General features: G+C 39.4%; 1 protein-coding gene across 5 annotated transcripts; it reads right to left on the bottom strand.

Annotated features, from left to right (window-relative positions):
- Positions 1 to 50: 50 nt before the first annotated feature.
- On the bottom strand, positions 51 to 18,949 carry LOC106592470 (uncharacterized). 5 transcript variants are annotated; one of them, XM_082978065.1, is made up of 13 exons: positions 18,844 to 18,949; positions 18,384 to 18,445; positions 17,686 to 17,834; positions 17,354 to 17,491; positions 17,088 to 17,199; positions 16,909 to 16,975; positions 16,766 to 16,812; positions 9,112 to 9,293; positions 8,858 to 8,971; positions 4,404 to 4,690; positions 4,174 to 4,272; positions 1,036 to 1,114; positions 51 to 315 (listed from the first exon to the last, which is right to left on the bottom strand). In XM_082978065.1, the coding sequence occupies exons 2-13, from the start codon at positions 18,430 to 18,432 to the stop codon at positions 304 to 306; spliced, it is 1,335 nt and encodes a 444-aa protein (XP_082834191.1). In that variant the 5' UTR covers positions 18,433 to 18,445; positions 18,844 to 18,949; the 3' UTR covers positions 51 to 303. The 5 variants fall into 5 exon arrangements, with proteins under 5 accessions (XP_082834191.1, XP_082834189.1, XP_082834190.1 ...); XM_082978063.1 differs by having other exon boundaries at positions 18,813 to 18,854; XM_082978064.1 differs by having other exon boundaries at positions 17,363 to 17,491; positions 18,813 to 18,853.
- Between the last annotated feature and the right edge of the window lie 1,034 nt (positions 18,950 to 19,983).

Below are 19,983 nucleotides of genomic sequence, written 5' to 3'. Positions count from 1 at the left end.
GTAATATTCATATTGCAATACCCATAAGAAAATACAGTTTTACATTTCACGCTGTTTCATTCTATGAATTTATTACCTAAATAGTTTTTTATTTTATTGTAGCTCCTTTGTTGACAATTATTAAAGTGTACATACATTCTGTTATTGCATTAATACAGTTTAAACAGTAGTTGTTGGGGAGAAGTTTCAAACATAAAAGTGGAATATTGGAATATGTCTGACAAGAGGAACAGTCCTGCCCAGTGTGAAAACCAACACACACAGCCAAACACACACAGCTCCCTGTATTATACAGCTGCACTGCTACAGCTTCACCTAGAGAAGAGAGACAGAAACAAACAGATTTAAGGGACAGGACAAACAAGACCAATGAATGATAACACATTTTATCTGTAAGACTCTCCTGACATAGCTGTCCCAATAGAGTCACTATAAACCAGAAACGAACTGGCCATAAGAAAGTTTGGGGCCAGATGGGCCGGTCCATCTTTAAGCACAGTGGCTGGTCTAAATTGGGAGTTTTGCAAAGAATAACTGAAAATACATGTAAATGTTGAAAAGAAAACCAGTCACATTATCAATCATCACAGATCACTGCACCTGTACATAGCCCATCTGTAAATAGCCCATCCAACTACCTCATCCCCATACTGTATTTATCTTGCTCCTTTGCACCCCAGTATCTGTACTTGCACATTCATCTTTTGCACATCTATCCCTCCAGTGTTTAATTGCTACTTTGTAATTATTTCGCCCCTATGGCCTATTTATTGCCTTACCTCCCTTATCTTACCTCATTTGCAAACACTGTATATAGACTTTTCTACTGTATTATTGACTGTATGTTTGTTTATTCCATGTGTAACTCTGTGTTGTTGTATATATCGAACTGCTTTGCTTTATCTCGGCCAGGTCGCAGTTGTAAATGAGAACTTGTTCTCAACTAGCCTACCTGGTTAAATAAAGGTGAATTTTTTTTAAATATATGTGCACATTCCTCGACTGATTTCAATACAAGATAAATACGTCACTCACACTAACGTCAGGTCCAGACTCCACAGACCACAGGTTGGGTTGATCCTCCACTTCCTCCTCGTCACCAGTGGGAAACCAACTAGGATAATATTACACAGACGGATTAGATTACATCAGATATTCATTGATTTATAGAATTGATTTGATATTTAAAAGTATTAGGACGCTCCATCCGGAGACAACATTATATACTGCTCAAAAAAATAAAGGGAACACTTAAACAACACATCCTAGATCTGAATGAAAGAAATAATCTTATTAAATACTTTTTTCTTTACATAGTTGAATGTGCTGACAACAAAATCACACAAAAATAATCAATGGAAATCCAATTTATCAACCCATGGAGGTCTGGAATTGGAGTCCCACTCAAAATTAAAGTGGAAAACCACACTACAGGCTGATCCAACTTTGATGTAATGTCCTTAAAACAAGTCAAAATGAGGCTCAGTAGTGTGTGTGGCCTCCACGTGCCTGTATGACCTCCCTACAACGCCTGGGCATGCTCCTGATGAGGTGGCGGATGGTCTCCTGAGGGATCTCCTCACAGACCTGGACTAAAGCATCCGCCAACTTCTGGACAGTCTGTGGTGCAACGTGGCGTTGGTGGATGGAGCGAGACATGATGTCCCAGATGTGCTCAATTGGATTCAGGTCTGGGGAACAAGCGGGCCAGTCCATAGCATCAATGCCTTCCTCTTGCAGGAACTGCTGACACACTCCAGGCACATGAGGTCTAGCATTGTCTTGCATTAGGAGGAACCCAGGGCCAACCCCTCCAGCATATGGTCTCACAAGGGGTCTGAGGATCTCATCTCGGTACCTAATGGCAGTCAGGCTACCTCTGGCGAGCACATGGAGGGCTGTGCGGCCCCCCAAAGAAATGCCACCCCACACCATGACTGACCCACCGCAAAACCGGTCATGCTGGAGGATGTTGCAGGCAGCAGAACGTTCTCCACGGTGTCTCCAGACTCTGTCACGTCTGTCACGTGCTCAGTGTGAACCTGCTTTCATCTGTGAAGAGCACAGGGCGCCAGTGGCGAATTTGCCAATCTTGGTGTTCTCTGGCAAATGCCAAACGTCCTGCACAGTGTTGGGCTGTAAGCACAACCCCCACCTGTGGACGTCGGGCCCTCATACCACCCTCATGGAGTCTGTTTCTGACCGTTTGAGCAGACACATGCACATTTGTGGCCTGCTGGAGGTCATTTTGCAGGGCTCTGGCAGTGCTTCTCCTGCTCCTCCTTGCACAAAGGCGGAGGTAGCAGTCCTGCTGCTGGGTTGTTGCCCTCCTACGGCCTCCTCCACATCTCCTGATGTACTGGCTTGTCTCCTGGTAGCGCCTCCATGCTCTGGACACTACGCTGACAGACACAGCAAACCTTCTTGCCACAGCCCGCATTTGATGTGCCATCCTGGATGAGCTGCACTACCTGAGCCACTTGTGTGGGTTGTAGACTCCGTCTCATGCTACCACTAGAGTGAAAGCACCGCCAGCATTCAAAAGTGACCAAAACATCAGCCAGGAAGCATAGGAACTGAGAAGTGGTCTGTGGTCCCCACCTGCAGAACCACTCCTTTATTGGGGGTGTCTTGCTAATTGCCTATAATTTCCACATGTTGTCTATTCCATTTGCACAACAGCATGTGATATTTATTGTCAATCAGTGTGGCTTCCTAAGTGGACAGTTTGATTTCACAGAAGTGTGATTGACTTGGAGTTACATTGTGTTGTTTAAGTGTTCCCTTTATTTTTTTGAGCAGTGTATATGACCTCAGTTATATTACGCTGCCAGCTAGTAATACAGAGATGAACATCACAGAGATATTTAACATTAATACAGAGATCACGTGGTTAATGTGATACACATGTTCTACTGTAGTGTTTGACTGAGAGCCTGAAATCCAGACCTGTTTTGTGCTAACATCCCAGCTAGCGCATAAAGTTGCGGCCCTTGTCCTATTTGTGCTTGGACTTTAAAAAAGTTAAGCCAAAAAAAGCTACAACTTTTGTTAAAAGTATTATTGAAACATTCAGTGAACGTTTTAACGAACAAAAAAAAAAAATCAAAATAACCAATAATTCCGTTTCTCTGAGCATTAAAATAAAACCTCACAGGAAAATGTTCGGGGAACCATAGTAAGACATTCTCAGAAACCTCCCTGGAACCATAGTAAGACGTTCTCAGAAACCTCCCTGGAACCATAGTAAGACGTTCTCAGAAACCTCCCTGGAACCATAGTAAGACGTTCTCAGAAACCTCCCTGGAACCATAGTAAGACGTTCTCAGAACCTCCCTGGAACCATAGTAGAACATTCTCAGAACCTCCCTGGAACCATAGTAAGACGTTCTCAGAACCTCCCTGGAACCATAGTAAGACGTTCTCAGAAACCTCCCTGGAACCATAGTAAGACGTTCTCAGAAACCTCCCTGGAACCATAGTAAGACGTTCTCAGAAACGTCACTGGAACCATAGTAAGACGTTCTCAGAAACCTCCCTAGAACCATAGTAAGACGTTCTCAGAAACCTCCCTGGAACCTAAAACTTAACGTTCCCAGAACAGGCTTTCAGAATTCCGTTTTACCGTTCAGTAAAGTTATTGCTTCCTCCCCAGAACCAATGGTAAACCAAAAATGTACGTTCCCACAACTTCAACATCCAAATTCCCTGGTTGGGATTCCACTTCCTGTACTCCATGTCATATGCCAAATTATGTTGACAAGGAGTAGAATGATATCACAAATTAGACTGGCACCCAGGCTATGGAGATCCGTAGGGTTGAGAGCCTGTTTTGCGAGGGAGACCTGGCAAGACTTGTTTAGCAGGACCAAGCTAACTGTATACTTAGTAAGCAGGACCTGGCTAACTGTAGAATTAAATAGCAGGACCAGGCTAACTGTAGAATTAGATAGCAGGACCAGGCTAATTGTAGAATTAGATAGCAGGACCAGGCTAACTGTAGAATTAAATAGCAGGACCAGGCTAACTGTAGAATTAAATAGCAGGACCATGCTAATTGTAGACCTAAGTCGGGCTAATTGTAGACCTAAGTCGGGCTAACTGTAGACCTAAGTCGGGCTAACTGGAGACCTAAGTCGGGCTAACTGTAGACCTAAGTTGGGCTAACCGCACCTGGAGGTGAAGAGAGCCTTCTCGTTGATCATCTGGACTCTGAAGATGTTGACAGCCTTAAAGACATCTATCACATCCTGGTACTTCTCCAGTAGAAGCCTGGAGAGAGAAACAGGTTAGAAAAGAGTCACTCCACAATATCACCACACTTGACAAGATTAAACACAACAATGTTTTGTGAGTTGAGTTGAGACACTATAAACCTCCATAGGCTATAAACTTCAAGATACCTGTAATATGCCCCTGACTTGTCTTTCTGGTTCCTCTGGTCTGACTTCATGTCCTCTCCCCCCCACTGGTAGCAGGGGCAGGGGAAGAGGCTTAGCCAGGGGTAGAGGCAGGGCCTGGGGCCTGGTCTGGTCCTCTCTCCCAGGGGCAGGTTCTTTGCCAGGTAAGGTCTTAGCAGGGCTCTGGGCAGCAGAGACACCAGCCAGTAGATGGGCTCCTCATTCACAATGTCATGGAAGCTCTGGAGGTACTGACGCACGGCTGCAGAGGGCTGGATGGAGGACAGGTTCTGTAGGCAGGAGGAGGAGGAGGAGGAGGAAGAGAGACAGGGAGTTTACTATGTGGTTATGGAAGGTGTGAAGGTACTGAAACACAGCTGCAGAGGGCTGGATGGAGGACCAGTTCTGTAGGCAGACGGAGGAGGAGGAAAAGAGAATTACATTTATTTGTCACATGCGCTGAATACAACTGGTGTAGACTTTACTGTGAAATGCTTACGAGCCCTTCCAAACGATGCAGAGTTAAAAAATAATAACACAAATAAAAGTAACAGGAGGAATAAAATAAATGTGGAGCTATATACAGGAAGTACCAGTACCAGATCAATGTGGAGCTATATTCAGGAAGTAACAGTACCAGATCATTGTGGAGCTATATACAGGAAGTACCAGATCAATTTGGAGCTATATACAGGGAATACCAGCACCAGATCAATGTGGAGCTGTATACAGGGAACACCAGTACCAGATCAATGTGGAGCTATATACAGGGAGTACCAGTACCAGATCAATGTGCAGAGGTATAAGGCATTTGAGGTTGATACAGTATGTACATGGAGGCAGGGTAAAGTGACTATGCATCAGGACAGATAATAGTAAGGTATTTGAAGTAGATACAGTTGAAGTCGGAAGTTTACATACACTTAGGTTGGAGTCATTAAAACTCGTTTTTCAACCACTCCACAAATTTCTTGTCAACAAACTATAGTTTTGGCAGGTCGGTTAGGACATCTACTTTGTGCATGACACAAGTAATTGTTCCAACAATTGTTTACAAACAGATTTATTTCACTTATATCTATCTCACTGTATCACAATTCCAGTGGGTCAGAAGTTTACATACACTAAGTTGACTGTGCCTTTAAACACTTGGGAAAATTCCAGAAAATGATGTCATGGCTTTGGAAGCTTCTGATAGGCTAGTAGAAAGATGAGGAAGGGAAGCGCTACTAAGGTACACAATAGTACATTTTGGTAGACAGAAGGTGCTCTTTGGCAAAAGGGGTGAATTGGTCATCAAAAAGAAAGGAGGACCAAGGCACTCTTCATATAATTAATTAAAATACCTTTATTTGTATGGCATGTTCAATAGAAAAAGTTTTAAAAATCCGACGTGTTTCGCCTGCATGGCCTTCGTCAGGGAGTACAAAGAAATAATACAATGTCCTCTTTTGAACAGCTTTTCCAATTAGCCATAATTTGAAGAGGGAGTGGTTACAAAATTGATTGGACACACCTAGTAAGCAATACTATGCACATTAAAAAGTGAAATACTGTAGCTATGTTATCATAAAAATACAACTCCAAGCTAGAAGTATCAGAACACTTAGAAAGGTAGTTCTAACCTTAAATATGACTGGGAGAAGTGTGAAGAATAAGAAAGAAATATATTCCATAGTACACTAGAACACAGCCAAACATGAACAACAACAGTCTAAACATAGCTGAGGGCAATTGAGCAAATTGTCCACTAGATGACAGCAAATGGACCTATCACGACCCTACAGGAAGGTTGGGAAATCCATATCTTCATTTAAACCAGGGTACTTAGTGGCCTGTAGTTTATAAATCCAAAAACTTTCCCTTTAGTTTAACTGTTTAAGACGGTCCCCTTTTCTAATAGAGGCCGGAACATGATCAATACCCATAGCTTGTAGGGAGGCAGGGTTGCCATGGTGTAAGGACTTGTAGTGCCTTGCCATGGGGTAGTCTTTATTGCCTACCCGTATGGCATACTTGTGTTCCGCTAAGCGGTCTTGAAGGCGTCTCTTTGTCCGTCCAATTTAGAACACCTTGCACTGTGGACATTCCAATCTATAGATGACATGAGTGGTTTTGCAGTTAATGAAATGCTTGGCGTAATACTCCATTTTGGAAGCAGTCTCAACAAAACACTTTTTCTGTGCAATATTTCTGCAATGGTTAGACTGGTTACATTTAAAAGAGCCCTTGGGTTTGTGGTCGAACCAAGTTTTTTGAGAGTCATCCAGAAGATAACTGTGAACTGATAGGCTAATTTACATCATTTGAGTCAATTGGAGATATACTTGTGGATGTATTTCAAGGCCTACAAACTCAATGCCTCTCCTGCAGCAAAGCACCCCCACAACATCATGCTGCCACCTTTTTTTATGGCGGTTTTGGAGCAGTGGCTTCTTCCTTGCTGAGTGGCCTTTCATGTTATGTCGATATAGGACTCGTTTTGCTGTGGATATAGATACTTTTCTACCCATTTTTTCCAGCATCTTCACCAGGTCCTTTACTGTTGTTCTGGGATTCATTTGCACTTCTCGCACCAAAGTAAGTTCATCTCTAGGAGACAGAACACATCTCCTTCCTTAGCAGTATGACGGATGCGTACCTTCAGGCGTTTGGAAATTGCTCCCAAGGATGAACCAGACTTGTGGAGGTCTACAATTTGTTTTCTGAGGTCTTGACTGATTTCTTTTGATTTTCCCATGATGTCAAGCAAAGAGGCAGTGAGTTTGAAGGTAGGCCTTTAAATACATCCACAGGTACACCTCCAATTGACTAAAATGATGTCAATTAGCCTATCAGATGCTTCTAAAGCCATGACATCATTTTCAGGAATTTTCCAAGCTGTTTAAATGCAGTCAACTTAGTGTATGTAAACTTCTGACCCACTGGAATTGTGATACAGTGAGTTATAAGTGAAATAATGTGTCTGTAAACAATTGTTGGAAAAATGACTTGTGTCATGCACAAAGTAGATGTCCTAACCATCTTGCAATAACTATAGTCTGTTAACATAACCTAAGTGTATGTAAACTTCCGACTTCAACTGTATATACACACACACACACACACACACACACAACAAGAGAGACAACACGACACTACATAAAATGAGACCGAAGACAGAAATTCTATGAATATTACCGCCGTTATTCCTTTTTCATCAATCAGAGAGGCATGTTTATTCTTGATCCTGCTGAACGCACCCGTAGGTAGTTAACTATTGCTAGCTAATGAGGTAACATGACTGATCAAGATGTAGCCTAAACAAATGGTTAACGGTCCGGTCCACAAGTAGCCTAGTTTTAGAACGGCCCGCGATATGCTTTATGAATGAATCATGATAAAAATTAAAAAACATAGCACCGGTGTTATGGGTCATGTCTTTTGAACAGTAGAATCAAGCCATTTTCTCTGAGGAAAAGAGGGAGACTTGGCTACAGAAACTGTATATGAAATGCAGTGGTGAAAGTGTGAGGGTTGAGTGAGACTACAAATTCAAAGACTACCTACTTTTCTATAGTCTATGGGACAGATCTACATTTACAGGTTGGGAGGGGGGGGTCCAAAATAGGGCAGGGTTGTCAATGTTTTTTTGCTTTGGGGAGGGTTGTATGGTATTTTATTGGGCACAGTGGAGGGAAGTGCATTTTTTCCCAGGTTTACATTCACTCTTCTGCTTGTATTTTCCCTATAAACAATGACTTGATTTACTTGAGATATTACCTTAATAAAGTTAAGAAATGTTTGTTAAGGTTTGGTATGGTGAGCTATTATTAAGCTTTAGTTACTGCGTAATTGTCACGGTTGTTGTCGGTGAATGAGGACCAAAACGCAGCAGGTACGTGAATGCTCATCTTGATTTTTAATTACTCTCAAAAATGAACATACCAAATAACGAAAAAACGAACACTCGACAAATAAACAGTCTGGTAAGGCACAAGGCTATACACAGAATAATCACCCACAAATAACACATACAAACACACCCTAATATATGGGACTCTCAATCAAAGGCAGATAGACAACACCTGCCTTCAACTGAGAGTCCCAACCCCAATCAACCAAACATAGAAACACACACACTAGACTAACCATAGAATTAACTAAACATAAACCAAAACCCGGAAATACTAAATCAAACACCCTTTACACAAACACAACACCCCGAACCACATAAAACAAATACCCTCTGCCACGTCCTGACCAAACTACAAAAACAATTAACCTTATACTGGCCAGGACGTGACAGTAATATACTGTATATTAAGATATATTCTCTTAAATTGTATATTAAGATATATTCTCTTAAATTGTATATTAAGAAATATTATCTTAAGTGGTATATTAAGAAATATTATCTTAAATTTCATATTATCTTAAATGGTATATTAAGGGTGATTGTTATAACAGCTTCTTACCAGGTGTGGTGGAGTTTGGTTCTGGGCCTCCTTCAGAGACTCCTGGTAGCGTTGATGTGTTCTCTGGAGAAACTGCATGATGTCTGGAGGACCCTGGACTGTTCTGATCAGCACCTGGCTCACACACACGCATACACACATTTACACACACAGAGCAACTTATCTTAAGATAGCTAGGGATGACAACCACGTATCACAGTCATAGTAAGTAAAACGTTACGGTATTTGTTTTATTTAATGTATTTTCTTTTCACCTGCAGCATGGTGATGACTCTGTCCAGGTATAGCATCTCCTGGTGGCAGAAGTCAGCATAGCAGTGGGCAGGCAGACGTCTGGAATACATCCCTCTGAGGAAGGCGGTGTCGAGGGTCTCATCTGCTACTCTCTCACTGGTCTCCCACAGGACGTCATAAATACTCACCTCTTCAACCAGCTCTGGGGGAGGGAGGGGAGAGAGAGAGAGAAATATATATATTTTTGTTTGTATTGCTTTGGTGCAGTTTTCACAAGTATGTGGTACATTTTAGCAACGATTAGTACAAAATCCAAAACAGATCATCAAAAAGACAGTTGTTTCAAAACTCTGAGTACATTTTCAATTGACTATTACAACACACAAAATCATACAGACACTTTTTCACCAAAACGTAGTGTTTCATCTAGAAATACATGTTTCACATTGCAATACATGTTCATATAAAGAAATTGCTTTTCACAATGCAACCCTCACTTTACTTAAGATATGATTCTCTTCTCATTTGTTAAAATACATTTTACTATCACTCTAATATATGCCATTCATGTAGCAGGTGCTTTATCCAAAGTTTTGGTATGTGACCCCAGTGGGAATCAAAACCCACAACTCTGGTGTTGCTAGTGCCATGCTCATACTAATTAAGCCACACAAGACACGATACATAAATACAATGAAATACATTTAATGATATCAATCCAGAACTACAGTACCAGTCAAAAGTTTAGACACACCTACTCATTCCAGGGATTTTCTTTATTTTTACTATTTTACACATTGTATAATAATAGTGAAAACATCTAAACTAAGAAATAACACATTGAATCATGTAGTAACCAAAAAAGTGTTAAACAAATCAAAATATATTTGATATTTGAGATTCTTCAAAGTAGCCACCCTTTGTCTTGATGACAGTTTTGCACACTCTTGGCATTCAGCTTCATGAGGTAGTCACCTGGAATGCATTATAATTAACAGGTGTGCCATGTTAAACGTTAATTTGTGGAATGTCTTTCCTTTTTAATGCGTTTGAGCCAATCAGTTGTGTTGTGACAAGGTAGGGGTGCTATACAGAAGATAGCCCTATTTGGTAAAAGACCAAGTCCATATTATGGAAAGAACAGCTCAAATAAGCAAAGAAAAACGACAGTCAGTCATTACTTTAAGACATGAAGGTCAGTCAATGTGGAACATTTCAAGAACTTTGAAAGTTTCTTCAAGTGCAGTCGCAAAAAGCATCAAGCTCTGTGATGAAACTGGCTCTCATGAGGACCGCCACAGGAAAGGAAGACCCAGAGTTACCTCTGCTGCAGAGGATAAGTTCATTAGAGTTACCAGCCTCAGAAATTGCAGCCCAAATAAATGTTTCACAGAGCTCAAGTAACAGACACATCTCAACATCAACTGTTCAGAGGAGACTGAGTGAATCAGGCCTCCATGGACGAATTGCTGCAAAGAAACCACTACTAAAGGACACCAATAAGAAGAGACTTGCTTGGGCCAAGAAACACGAGCAATGGACATTAGACCGGTGGAAATCTGTTGTTTGTTCTGATGAGCCCCAATTTTTGATTCCAACCGCCTTGTATCTGAGACGCAGAGTAGGTGAATGGATGATCTCCGCATGTGTGGTTCCCACCATGAAGGAGGAGGTGTGATGGTGTGGGGTTGCTTTGCTGGTGACACTGTCAGTGATTTATTTTGAATTCAAGGCAAACTCAACCAGCATGGCTACCATATAATTCTGCAGCGATGCTCCATCCCTGGTGTGAACTTAGTGGGACAATAATGACCCAACACACCTCCAGGCTGTGTAAGGGCTATTTGACCAAGAAGGAGAGTGATAGAGTGCTGCATCAGATAACCTGGCCTCCACAATTACCTGACCTCAACCCAATTGAGATGATTTGGGATGAGTTGGACCGCAGATTTAAGGAAAAGCAGACAAGTGCCCAGCACATGTGGGAACTCCTTCAAGAATGTTGGAAAAGCATTCCAGGTGAAGCTGGTTAAGAGAATTCCAAGAGTTTGCAAAGCTGTCATCAATGCAAAGGGTGGCTACTTAGAAGAATCTAAAATATATTTGGATTTGCTTAATACTTTTTTGCTTACTACATGATTCCATATGTGTTACTTCATAGTTTTGATGTCTTCACTATTATTCTACAATGTAGAAAATAATAAAAACTATATCAGGCTTCTATTTGCAATTCCAAAAATGTTTTTCACCAGGTGCATTTACTGTGATGTGGATGAGAACCTATGGCCAAATGCTCCAGACAGGCTTGATGCTAACTAACGCCTGCTAAACCTTGTTTCTTTCATTCATTCATTTAATTTGTATCATCTGATTACAGTACACCTATGTTGTAATGATATCGGAACAATACATTTATGTCTTAATTTCCCAAAGACTATTCCATATACTATTTGAACTCTTCCAGGCGTGTTTTGAGACAGGCATTATTCCTTCTGTTTAGTACAAATCCATAATCAAGCCGTTCCAAAAATCCTCCAAAAAGGACCCTAAAATCACATTGAACCATAGAGGGATTGGTCCCATTAGCACTGTGTGTAAATTGTATTGCTGCATTCTAAATAACAGGCTCTGCCACTATCTACAACAGTCTGGTCAGCTTGCTGATGAATAGAATGCTTTAAGAAAGCCAGAGTGTTTGATGTGATTTCTTTTGTTATGTAACTTCAATTGATGGACCGGTGCGTCAATCAACTCCAGGGGGTGAAATAGCTTGCCTCAGTTTTTTTTTATTTTCAAGCGGAAAATATATTTTGCTGAAGGGAGGGCCATCCATTTTCATTTCAGAGAGATTTGATTTTCGCCATGTGACATTATTATAAATAATGTTTACTCCCTAAGTTGAGAAAATGTCATTATGTTTTGGTGATTAAATCAATGTTCTCATTGTATTTTACTGTAAACATATATTTTGGATCAATGGTTGTGTGGTGAGAGATGTCTCCAAACAAAAATGGATGCTCTATAAAAAGGTTTTGAATAGAAGACTGGCTGCATTGCAACTGTTACCAGTTTGGAGTTTTGTACTAAGAGTTCTGAAAATTCCACACATACTTGTGAAAATAGCACCAATGTGAGTAAGAAAATAAGTAACTAGATAGTCATTTTCCATGAAGGTAACCTGTGGGGTTGCTTTAACTCAACAAGTATTGTTGTGGCAGTGGAACAAATGTTAAAACGCTTTATTTAAGCAAAGTAATGAAATATAGTCAAAAATAATAACAAATACACCAATATCTGGTCTGTTTACTTTGATGGACTACTATGTGAATCTTATTACTTTGGAGTGTGGGGCAGTTAGGTCACATATTTCATCACTAACAACTATAGTCAGACTACTACACTTCCACTCATAAGGAATTAGAAAAGTTTTAGGATATTATTTAGGGAGGAAATATGATTACATTTACGTCATTTAGCAGATGCTCTTATCCAGAGCAACTTACAGTAGTGAATGCATACATTTCATTTCATACATTTTTATTTCTTTATTTCCTGTATTGGCCCCCCATGGGAATCGAACCCACAACCCTGGCGTTGCAAACACCATGCTCTACCAACTGATCCACAGGGATATGGTGCATCTAATGGAAGTAGTTTAGAAGTTTGTTAGTGTTACATTTTATTTGGCTGGTTTAGTAGAGGGAGTGACTGTTGAAGAAATAGTTGATAGTAGCGTTCAGTGGGTAGTACGAGTAGATAGATATTAGTAGATAAATGTTAGATATTACTTGTTAGATATTAGTAGTGGTAGATAAATGTTAGATATTAGTAGTAGTAGATAAATGTTAGATATTAGTAGATAAATGTTAGATATTACTTGTTAGATATTGGTAGATATTAGTAGTGGTAGATAAATGTTAGATATTACGTGTTAGATATTGGTAGATAAATGTTAGATATTGGTATATATTAGTAGTGGTAGATAAATGTTAGATATTACTTGTTAGATATTGGTAGATAATGGTCGATATTAGTAGTGGTAGATAAATGTTAGATATTACTTGTTAGATATTGGTAGATAGTAGTGGTAGATAAATGTTAGATATTGCTGTACTGTCGGAACAAGAAGCACACGCATTTCGCTACACCCACAATAACATCTGCTAAACACATGTATGTGACCAATAACATTATATTTTATTTCATTTTTTGTTGTTGTTCTGAATGCAGTTAGACGGTTGAGCCCTCGGACTATCTTCAATCTGCACAGACAACTAATGACCTTTTACACACTATCTGCTAACTGCCACGGACACAAGAATGATGTATTCTTCTATAAAAGCAGAGACCCGACTACGTTTGTTAAGTTTTCAACTGAACAATTCTTGGTGATGGTTGATTGCTTCATTTTTGCAAATCTTATAAAATTGTTGTTTGAAAGAATCTGCAGTCTCTCTCTTCCTGTAGAACTGCTACCACAGGTAAGTGGGTTAGAGATGTTAAAATTAGCATAATGCATAATCAGTCTTAATTAGAACATTCTAAAAGTTCTATAGCAGTTAATTCAACAGTAGGAAGTTAGCTACATTAAACTAGTTATATAGCAGTTAATTCAACAGTGGGAAGTTAGCTACATTAAACTAGTTCTATAGCAGTTAATTCAACAGTGGGAAGTTAGCTACATTAAACTAGTTATATAGCAGTTAATTCAACAGTGGGAAGTTAGCTACATTAAACTAGTTCTATAGCAGTTAATTCAACAGTGGGAAGTTAGCTACATTAAACTAGTTCTATAGCAGTTAATTCAACAGTGGGAAGTTAGCTACATTAAACTAGTTCTATAGCAGTTAATTCAACAGTGGGAAGTTAGCTACATTAAACTAGTTATATAGCAGTTAATTCAACAGTGGGAAGTTAGCTACATTAAACTAGTTCTATAGCAGTTAATTCAACAGTGGGAAGTTAGCTACATTAAACTAGTTCTATAGCAGTTAATTCAACAGTGGGAAGTTAGCTACATTAAACTAGTTATATAGCAGTTAATTCAACAGTGGGAAGTTAGCTACATTAAACTAGTTCTATAGCAGTTAATTCAACAGTGGGAAGTTAGCTACATTAAACTAGTTCTATAGCAGTTAATTCAACAGTGGGAAGTTAGCTACATTAAACTAGTTCTATAGCAGTTAATTCAACAGTGGGAAGTTAGCTACATTAAACTAGTTCTATAGCAGTTAATTCAACAGTGGGAAGTTAGCTACATTAAACTAGTTCTATAGCAGTTAATTCAACAGTGGGAAGTTAGCTACATTAAACTAGTTCTATAGCAGTTAATTCAACAGTGGGAAGTTAGCTACATTAAACTAGTTCTATAGCAGTTAATTCAACAGTGGGAAGTTAGCTACATTAAACTAGTTCTATAGCAGTTAATTCAACAGTGGGAAGTTAGCTACATTAAACTAGTTATATAGCAGTTAATTCAACAGTGGGAAGTTAGCTACATTAAACTAGTTCTATAGCAGTTAATTCAACAGTGGGAAGTTAGCTACATTAAACTAGTTATATAGCAGTTAATTCAACAGTAGGAAGTTAGCTACATTAAACTAGTTATATAGCAGTTAATTCAACAGTGGGAAGTTAGCTACATTAAACTAGTTCTATAGCAGTTAATTCAACAGTGGGAAGTTAGCTACATTAAACTAGTTCTATAGCAGTTAATTCAACAGTAGGAAGTTAGCTACATTAAACTAGTTCTATAGCAGTTAATTCAACAGTGGGAAGTTAGCTACATTAAACTAGTTCTATAGCAGTTAATTCAACAGTGGGAAGTTAGCTACATTAAACTAGTTGATGCAGTTAATTCAACAGTGGGAAGTTAGCTACATTAAACTAGTTCTATAGCAGTTAATTCAACAGTGGGAAGTTAGCTACATTAAACTAGTTATATAGCAGTTAATTCAACAGTGGGAAGTTAGCTACATTAAACTAGTTCTATAGCAGTTAATTCAACAGTAGGAAGTTAGCTACATTAAACTAGTTCTATAGCAGTTAATTCAACAGTAGGAAGTTAGCTACATTAAACTAGTTCTATAGCAGTTAATTCAACAGTGGGAAGTTAGCTACATTAAACTAGTTATATAGCAGTTAATTCAACAGTAGGAAGTTAGCTACATTAAACTAGTTATATAGCAGTTAATTCAACAGTGGGAAGTTAGCTACATTAAACTAGTTCTATAGCAGTTAATTCAACAGTGGGAAGTTAGCTACATTAAACTAGTTCTATAGCAGTTAATTCAACAGTAGGAAGTTAGCTACATTAAACTAGTTCTATAGCAGTTAATTCAACAGTGGGAAGTTAGCTACATTAAACTAGTTCTATAGCAGTTAATTCAACAGTGGGAAGTTAGCTACATTAAACTAGTTGATGCAGTTAATTCAACAGTGGGAAGTTAGCTACATTAAACTAGTTCTATAGCAGTTAATTCAACAGTGGGAAGTTAGCTACATTAAACTAGTTATATAGCAGTTAATTCAACAGTGGGAAGTTAGCTACATTAAACTAGTTCTATAGCAGTTAATTCAACAGTAGGAAGTTAGCTACATTAAACTAGTTCTATAGCAGTTAATTCAACAGTAGGAAGTTAGCTACATTAAACTAGTTCTATAGCAGTTAATTCAACAGTGGGAAGTTAGCTACATTAAACTAGTTATATAGCAGTTAATTCAACAGTAGGAAGTTAGCTACATTAAACTAGTTATATAGCAGTTAATTCAACAGTGGGAAGTTAGCTACATTAAACTAGTTCTATAGCAGTTAATTCAACAGTGGGAAGTTAGCTACATTAAACTAGTTCTATAGCAGTTAATTCAACAGTAGGAAGTTAGCTACATTAAACTAGTTCTATAGCAGTTAATTCAACAGTGGGAAGTTAGCTACATTAAACTAGTTCTATAGCAGTTAATTCAACAGTGGGAAGTTAGCTACATTAAACTAGTTGATGCAGTTAATTCAACAGTGGGAAGTTAGCTACATTAAACTAGTTCTATAGCAGTTAATTCAACAGTGGGAAGTTAGCTACATTAAACTAGTTATATAGCAGTTAATTCAACAGTGGGAAGTTAGCTACATTAAACTAGTTCTATAGCAGTTAATTCAACAGTAGGAAGTTAGCTACATTAAACTAGTTGATGCAGTTACCAAAACAGCTGTATAGTTTGACTGGTAAAAGTTATTTCTGTTCTAATTTTAGATTTGAATAGCAGAGTAGACTAATAATATGCTCTACGTTTTTGTCGAAGCTACTGGGAAAGGGGTCAAAACAGCTGATTCGTGTCAAAGTCACATTGTTTAGAGTGAACAGAATGTTGGAAGTCAGATTTAAAGTGGGAGATTTAAATAAAGGGAGCTTTATAATGTTGAAGATATCCCATTAAAGAGGAATAGGTTTTCTAGGAGGAAAAAAAGCTTAATTGTTTAAAAACAATTCCAGACTGGTCAACACGTTTTAAAGGGAAATGCGTTCACAAGTGTCATTAATCATCAGACAGCTGTCATCTTCTTAATGTCAGAGTGCCATTCAACAAGGAGCTGCACCTGTAACTAACAACTATCAGACATCAGAAACTTCTTGATCTCTTCATCTGTCAAGCCTAGGCAATGGGACAAAACAATCCTACCTCTCTCGTGTGCTTTCTTCTGACTTGGTAATGCTGCTAAACCAGATCTAAAAGAAAATGAAAAAAAATACATGAATGTAATTTAGTGTTAATATGGTCTCTGTAAGAACATGTCCAGATACAAGACAGTGTTGTCCTGCTACCTTGTCTCCATAGAACACACATAGAACCTCAGCTCTCCACAGGACACGTCATTCCAGCCCTGCCCACCTGTTGTCAAGGCAACAACAAATCACACTTCAGTTATTTCAATGTGCTCAGAGTGTGTGTGTGTGTGTGTGTGTGTGTGTGTGTGTGTGTGTGTGTGTGTGTGTGTGTGTACCTCCTGTGTGTAGCTCCATACAGTTCTCCCCCTGTCCAGAGTTACTGGGCTCATCCTCCTCCCAGTAAAAACTGTCAACAGCTGAGCCGTCACTCCACAGCCACATCCCCTCCTTATCACAGAAAACCATTGATTGATTGATTGATTGATTGATTGATTCCACTACTTTTTGTTTTTAAACAGAAAGTACATTGAGCTATTTCCTGTGTAACCTGTAGACATTTGACAGATTGATTGACAGACTGACTGACTGATGAATTACTGACCCCGTTTACCTGAGCTGCGTCATAGCCTCCTATCCAGACCGGCTGGTATGTGTGTCTCCTGACCAGATCCTGGACAAACTTCTGTTGACCAGGGCTGTGAACCGACACCAGGTTCCCTCTGTGCTGGGAGCAGTACGACTAGAGGGACAGCCAGAAAACACTGTGTTAGCCCGCTGAGCTAAAGCCCAGGCAGTACCTCAGGGAGCAAAGATCAATGCAGGCTAGAAATTGATATTTTCTGAAGTAAATGTGTGCTTGCTAGTCTTGAAGTATCAATGGTTGTGAAATAGTAGTAGTAATTAGTAATTGTCTCTCCCTGTTACAAGTGTTACCTCTGCAGTGGCCCAGGTGGCCCAGACGGGGTAGAAGGAGAAGCAGCGATGCTCATTCTGATGCCACCCGGCTGGGCATGGTGACTGGGAGTCCACCCCTTCCACCTCCTCCTCTGTAGTGTTCACCACCCCCGAGGCAGCATCCACCCCTGGAACAACAACAACACACACTGACAGTATGTACTGTTAAAGAGCTGTGGTTGACTTAGTTTACCTGGTACATTAAAGCAATTAATGGAATAATCCCAAAAGTGCAAAATAAGCTAGATCAAGTAGCACCTCAAATACTTTATAGCATTTAGAGTTGTGTTTGACCAGATACAATGCAATTTTACAGTTAACAAATTGACAACAGACTTTCAGCATGCTTATAGAGGTGGATATTGAACATGTACGACGCTTACAAAAATGGTTGATGATTGGCTGAGTGAAAATCATGATAAAAAGATTGTGGGAGCTGTTTTGTTAGACTTCAGTGTGGCCTTTGACATTATCAATCAAAGTCTGATACTGGAAAAACGTATGTGTTATGGCTTTACACCACCTGCTATATTGTGGATAAAGAGTTACCTGACCTGCCTAGTTAAATAAAGGTTACATGGTTTTTTAATTACAGAACACAGAGGGTGTTCTTTATCATTGAATTAAACTATTTACACACACACTGTTTCATTTCAAGTTTCAACTTTTATATTTGCCTGTTGCGAGGTGCAGAGCCATCACTGCCCAACAAAGCAGCAGAGACATCCTACCAACCGATCTACAGAGGAAACAATGATATTATATTACATAACAACTTAGCTTTACATTTAATAACCTTTAATAGTGTTAAAGGGATCATGAATACCATTTTAACGTCTCTGTGTGCATTATGAAGGAAGGTAGTGGTTGTTTCACGAGCAAATGCTATCTAGCATTAGCACAATGACTGTGAAGTCTCCAGGTACGGTAGCATTGCAAATGTACCTGTAGACTTCCAGTCATTGCGCTAGAATCGTACATTATGCATTTAACATAACTTAATTTAAAATGACATTGCATAACATGACAAAACATAACACAACTTTTAAGTGACATAAGTTAACATGACATAACAGAGCAGCTCCATCTGTAACATAGTACATTACCTGTACATAGATCAGAGAATGTTGAGAGTACCTGAGCTAGCTAGTAACACAGTGACAGTAGTAGTAGCTCGGTCCTGGTAGGATAGCTCAGAGCATCTGCTCTTTTCTACCTGCTTCTGGCTTGGATTAGTCACTGTTGAGGAGGAGGAGGAGTGAATTCAGATGACGTGAGGAGAAGAGATGAGGAAATGATATGGTACTGCAGAACAGCAACCAGCCCATATCGTCCTCTCTACACTAGTGGTTGTGTCCTAAAAGCCTCAGCCCTGCCCACTCTCATTATCAGTCAGACTAGAATCACATCAACATCCTGCTAGTTCTAACAACACATCTCCTGTTCTGACAGACTAGAATCACATCAACATCCTGCTAGTTCTAACAACACATCTCCTGTTCTGACAGACTAGAATCACATCAACATCCTGCTAGTTCTAACAACACATCTCCTGTTCTGACAGACTAGAATCACATCAACATCCTGCTAGTTCTAACAACACATCTCCTGTTCTGACAGACTAGAATCACATCAACATCCTGCTAGTTCTAACAACACATCTCCTGTTCTGACAGAAGACACAGAGCAAACCCCTCAGACACGCACTAACCTTAAGTAAGGTCACACACTCGCTCTCTCGCTGTATCACACTTACATATTATAGTGCATGTTAATGTACAAAGAAACTTGGTTGCAAAAAAAAAACATCTTTGCATCTCAACAAATTATTATTTAGGATTGAAAAAGGACTTCGGGCTACACTTGAATGTCTAAAACCAGATGGATCGTTTGACAAATGATGATGGACCTGCAAATTGATTTTGACAAACAAATCAGTCCAAAAACGGTCTCTCTCTTTCAAAATCCCCATGTGGCCCTTAAGCCAAAATGACTATTAAACCCACCCTGATGTAAAGGGACAAGAGGAGAGAGATAGTGAAAATCAAATCAAATCGTATTTGTCACCTGCGCCGAATACAACAGTTGTAGTACACCTTACAGTGAAACGCTTACTTACAGGCCCTAACCAACAGTGCAGTTTTTAAGTAAAACATTGTGTGAGTGAGAGAGAGAAGAGGGAGAGAGAGAAAGAGAGGGAGAGAAAGAAATAAAGAGAGGGAGAGAGAGGGAGACTTTCTTTACTGATACATTCTCATTTCATTTCATTAAAACCTC

The sequence above is a fragment of the Salmo salar genome, chromosome 07 (genome assembly GCF_965601325.2).
Source record: "Salmo salar chromosome 07, fSalSal1, whole genome shotgun sequence".
In the NCBI taxonomy this organism is placed as follows: domain Eukaryota; kingdom Metazoa; phylum Chordata; class Actinopteri; order Salmoniformes; family Salmonidae; genus Salmo; species Salmo salar.
Note: the sequence above shows the minus strand (reverse complement) of the source record. Positions and strands in the feature narration are given on the sequence as shown.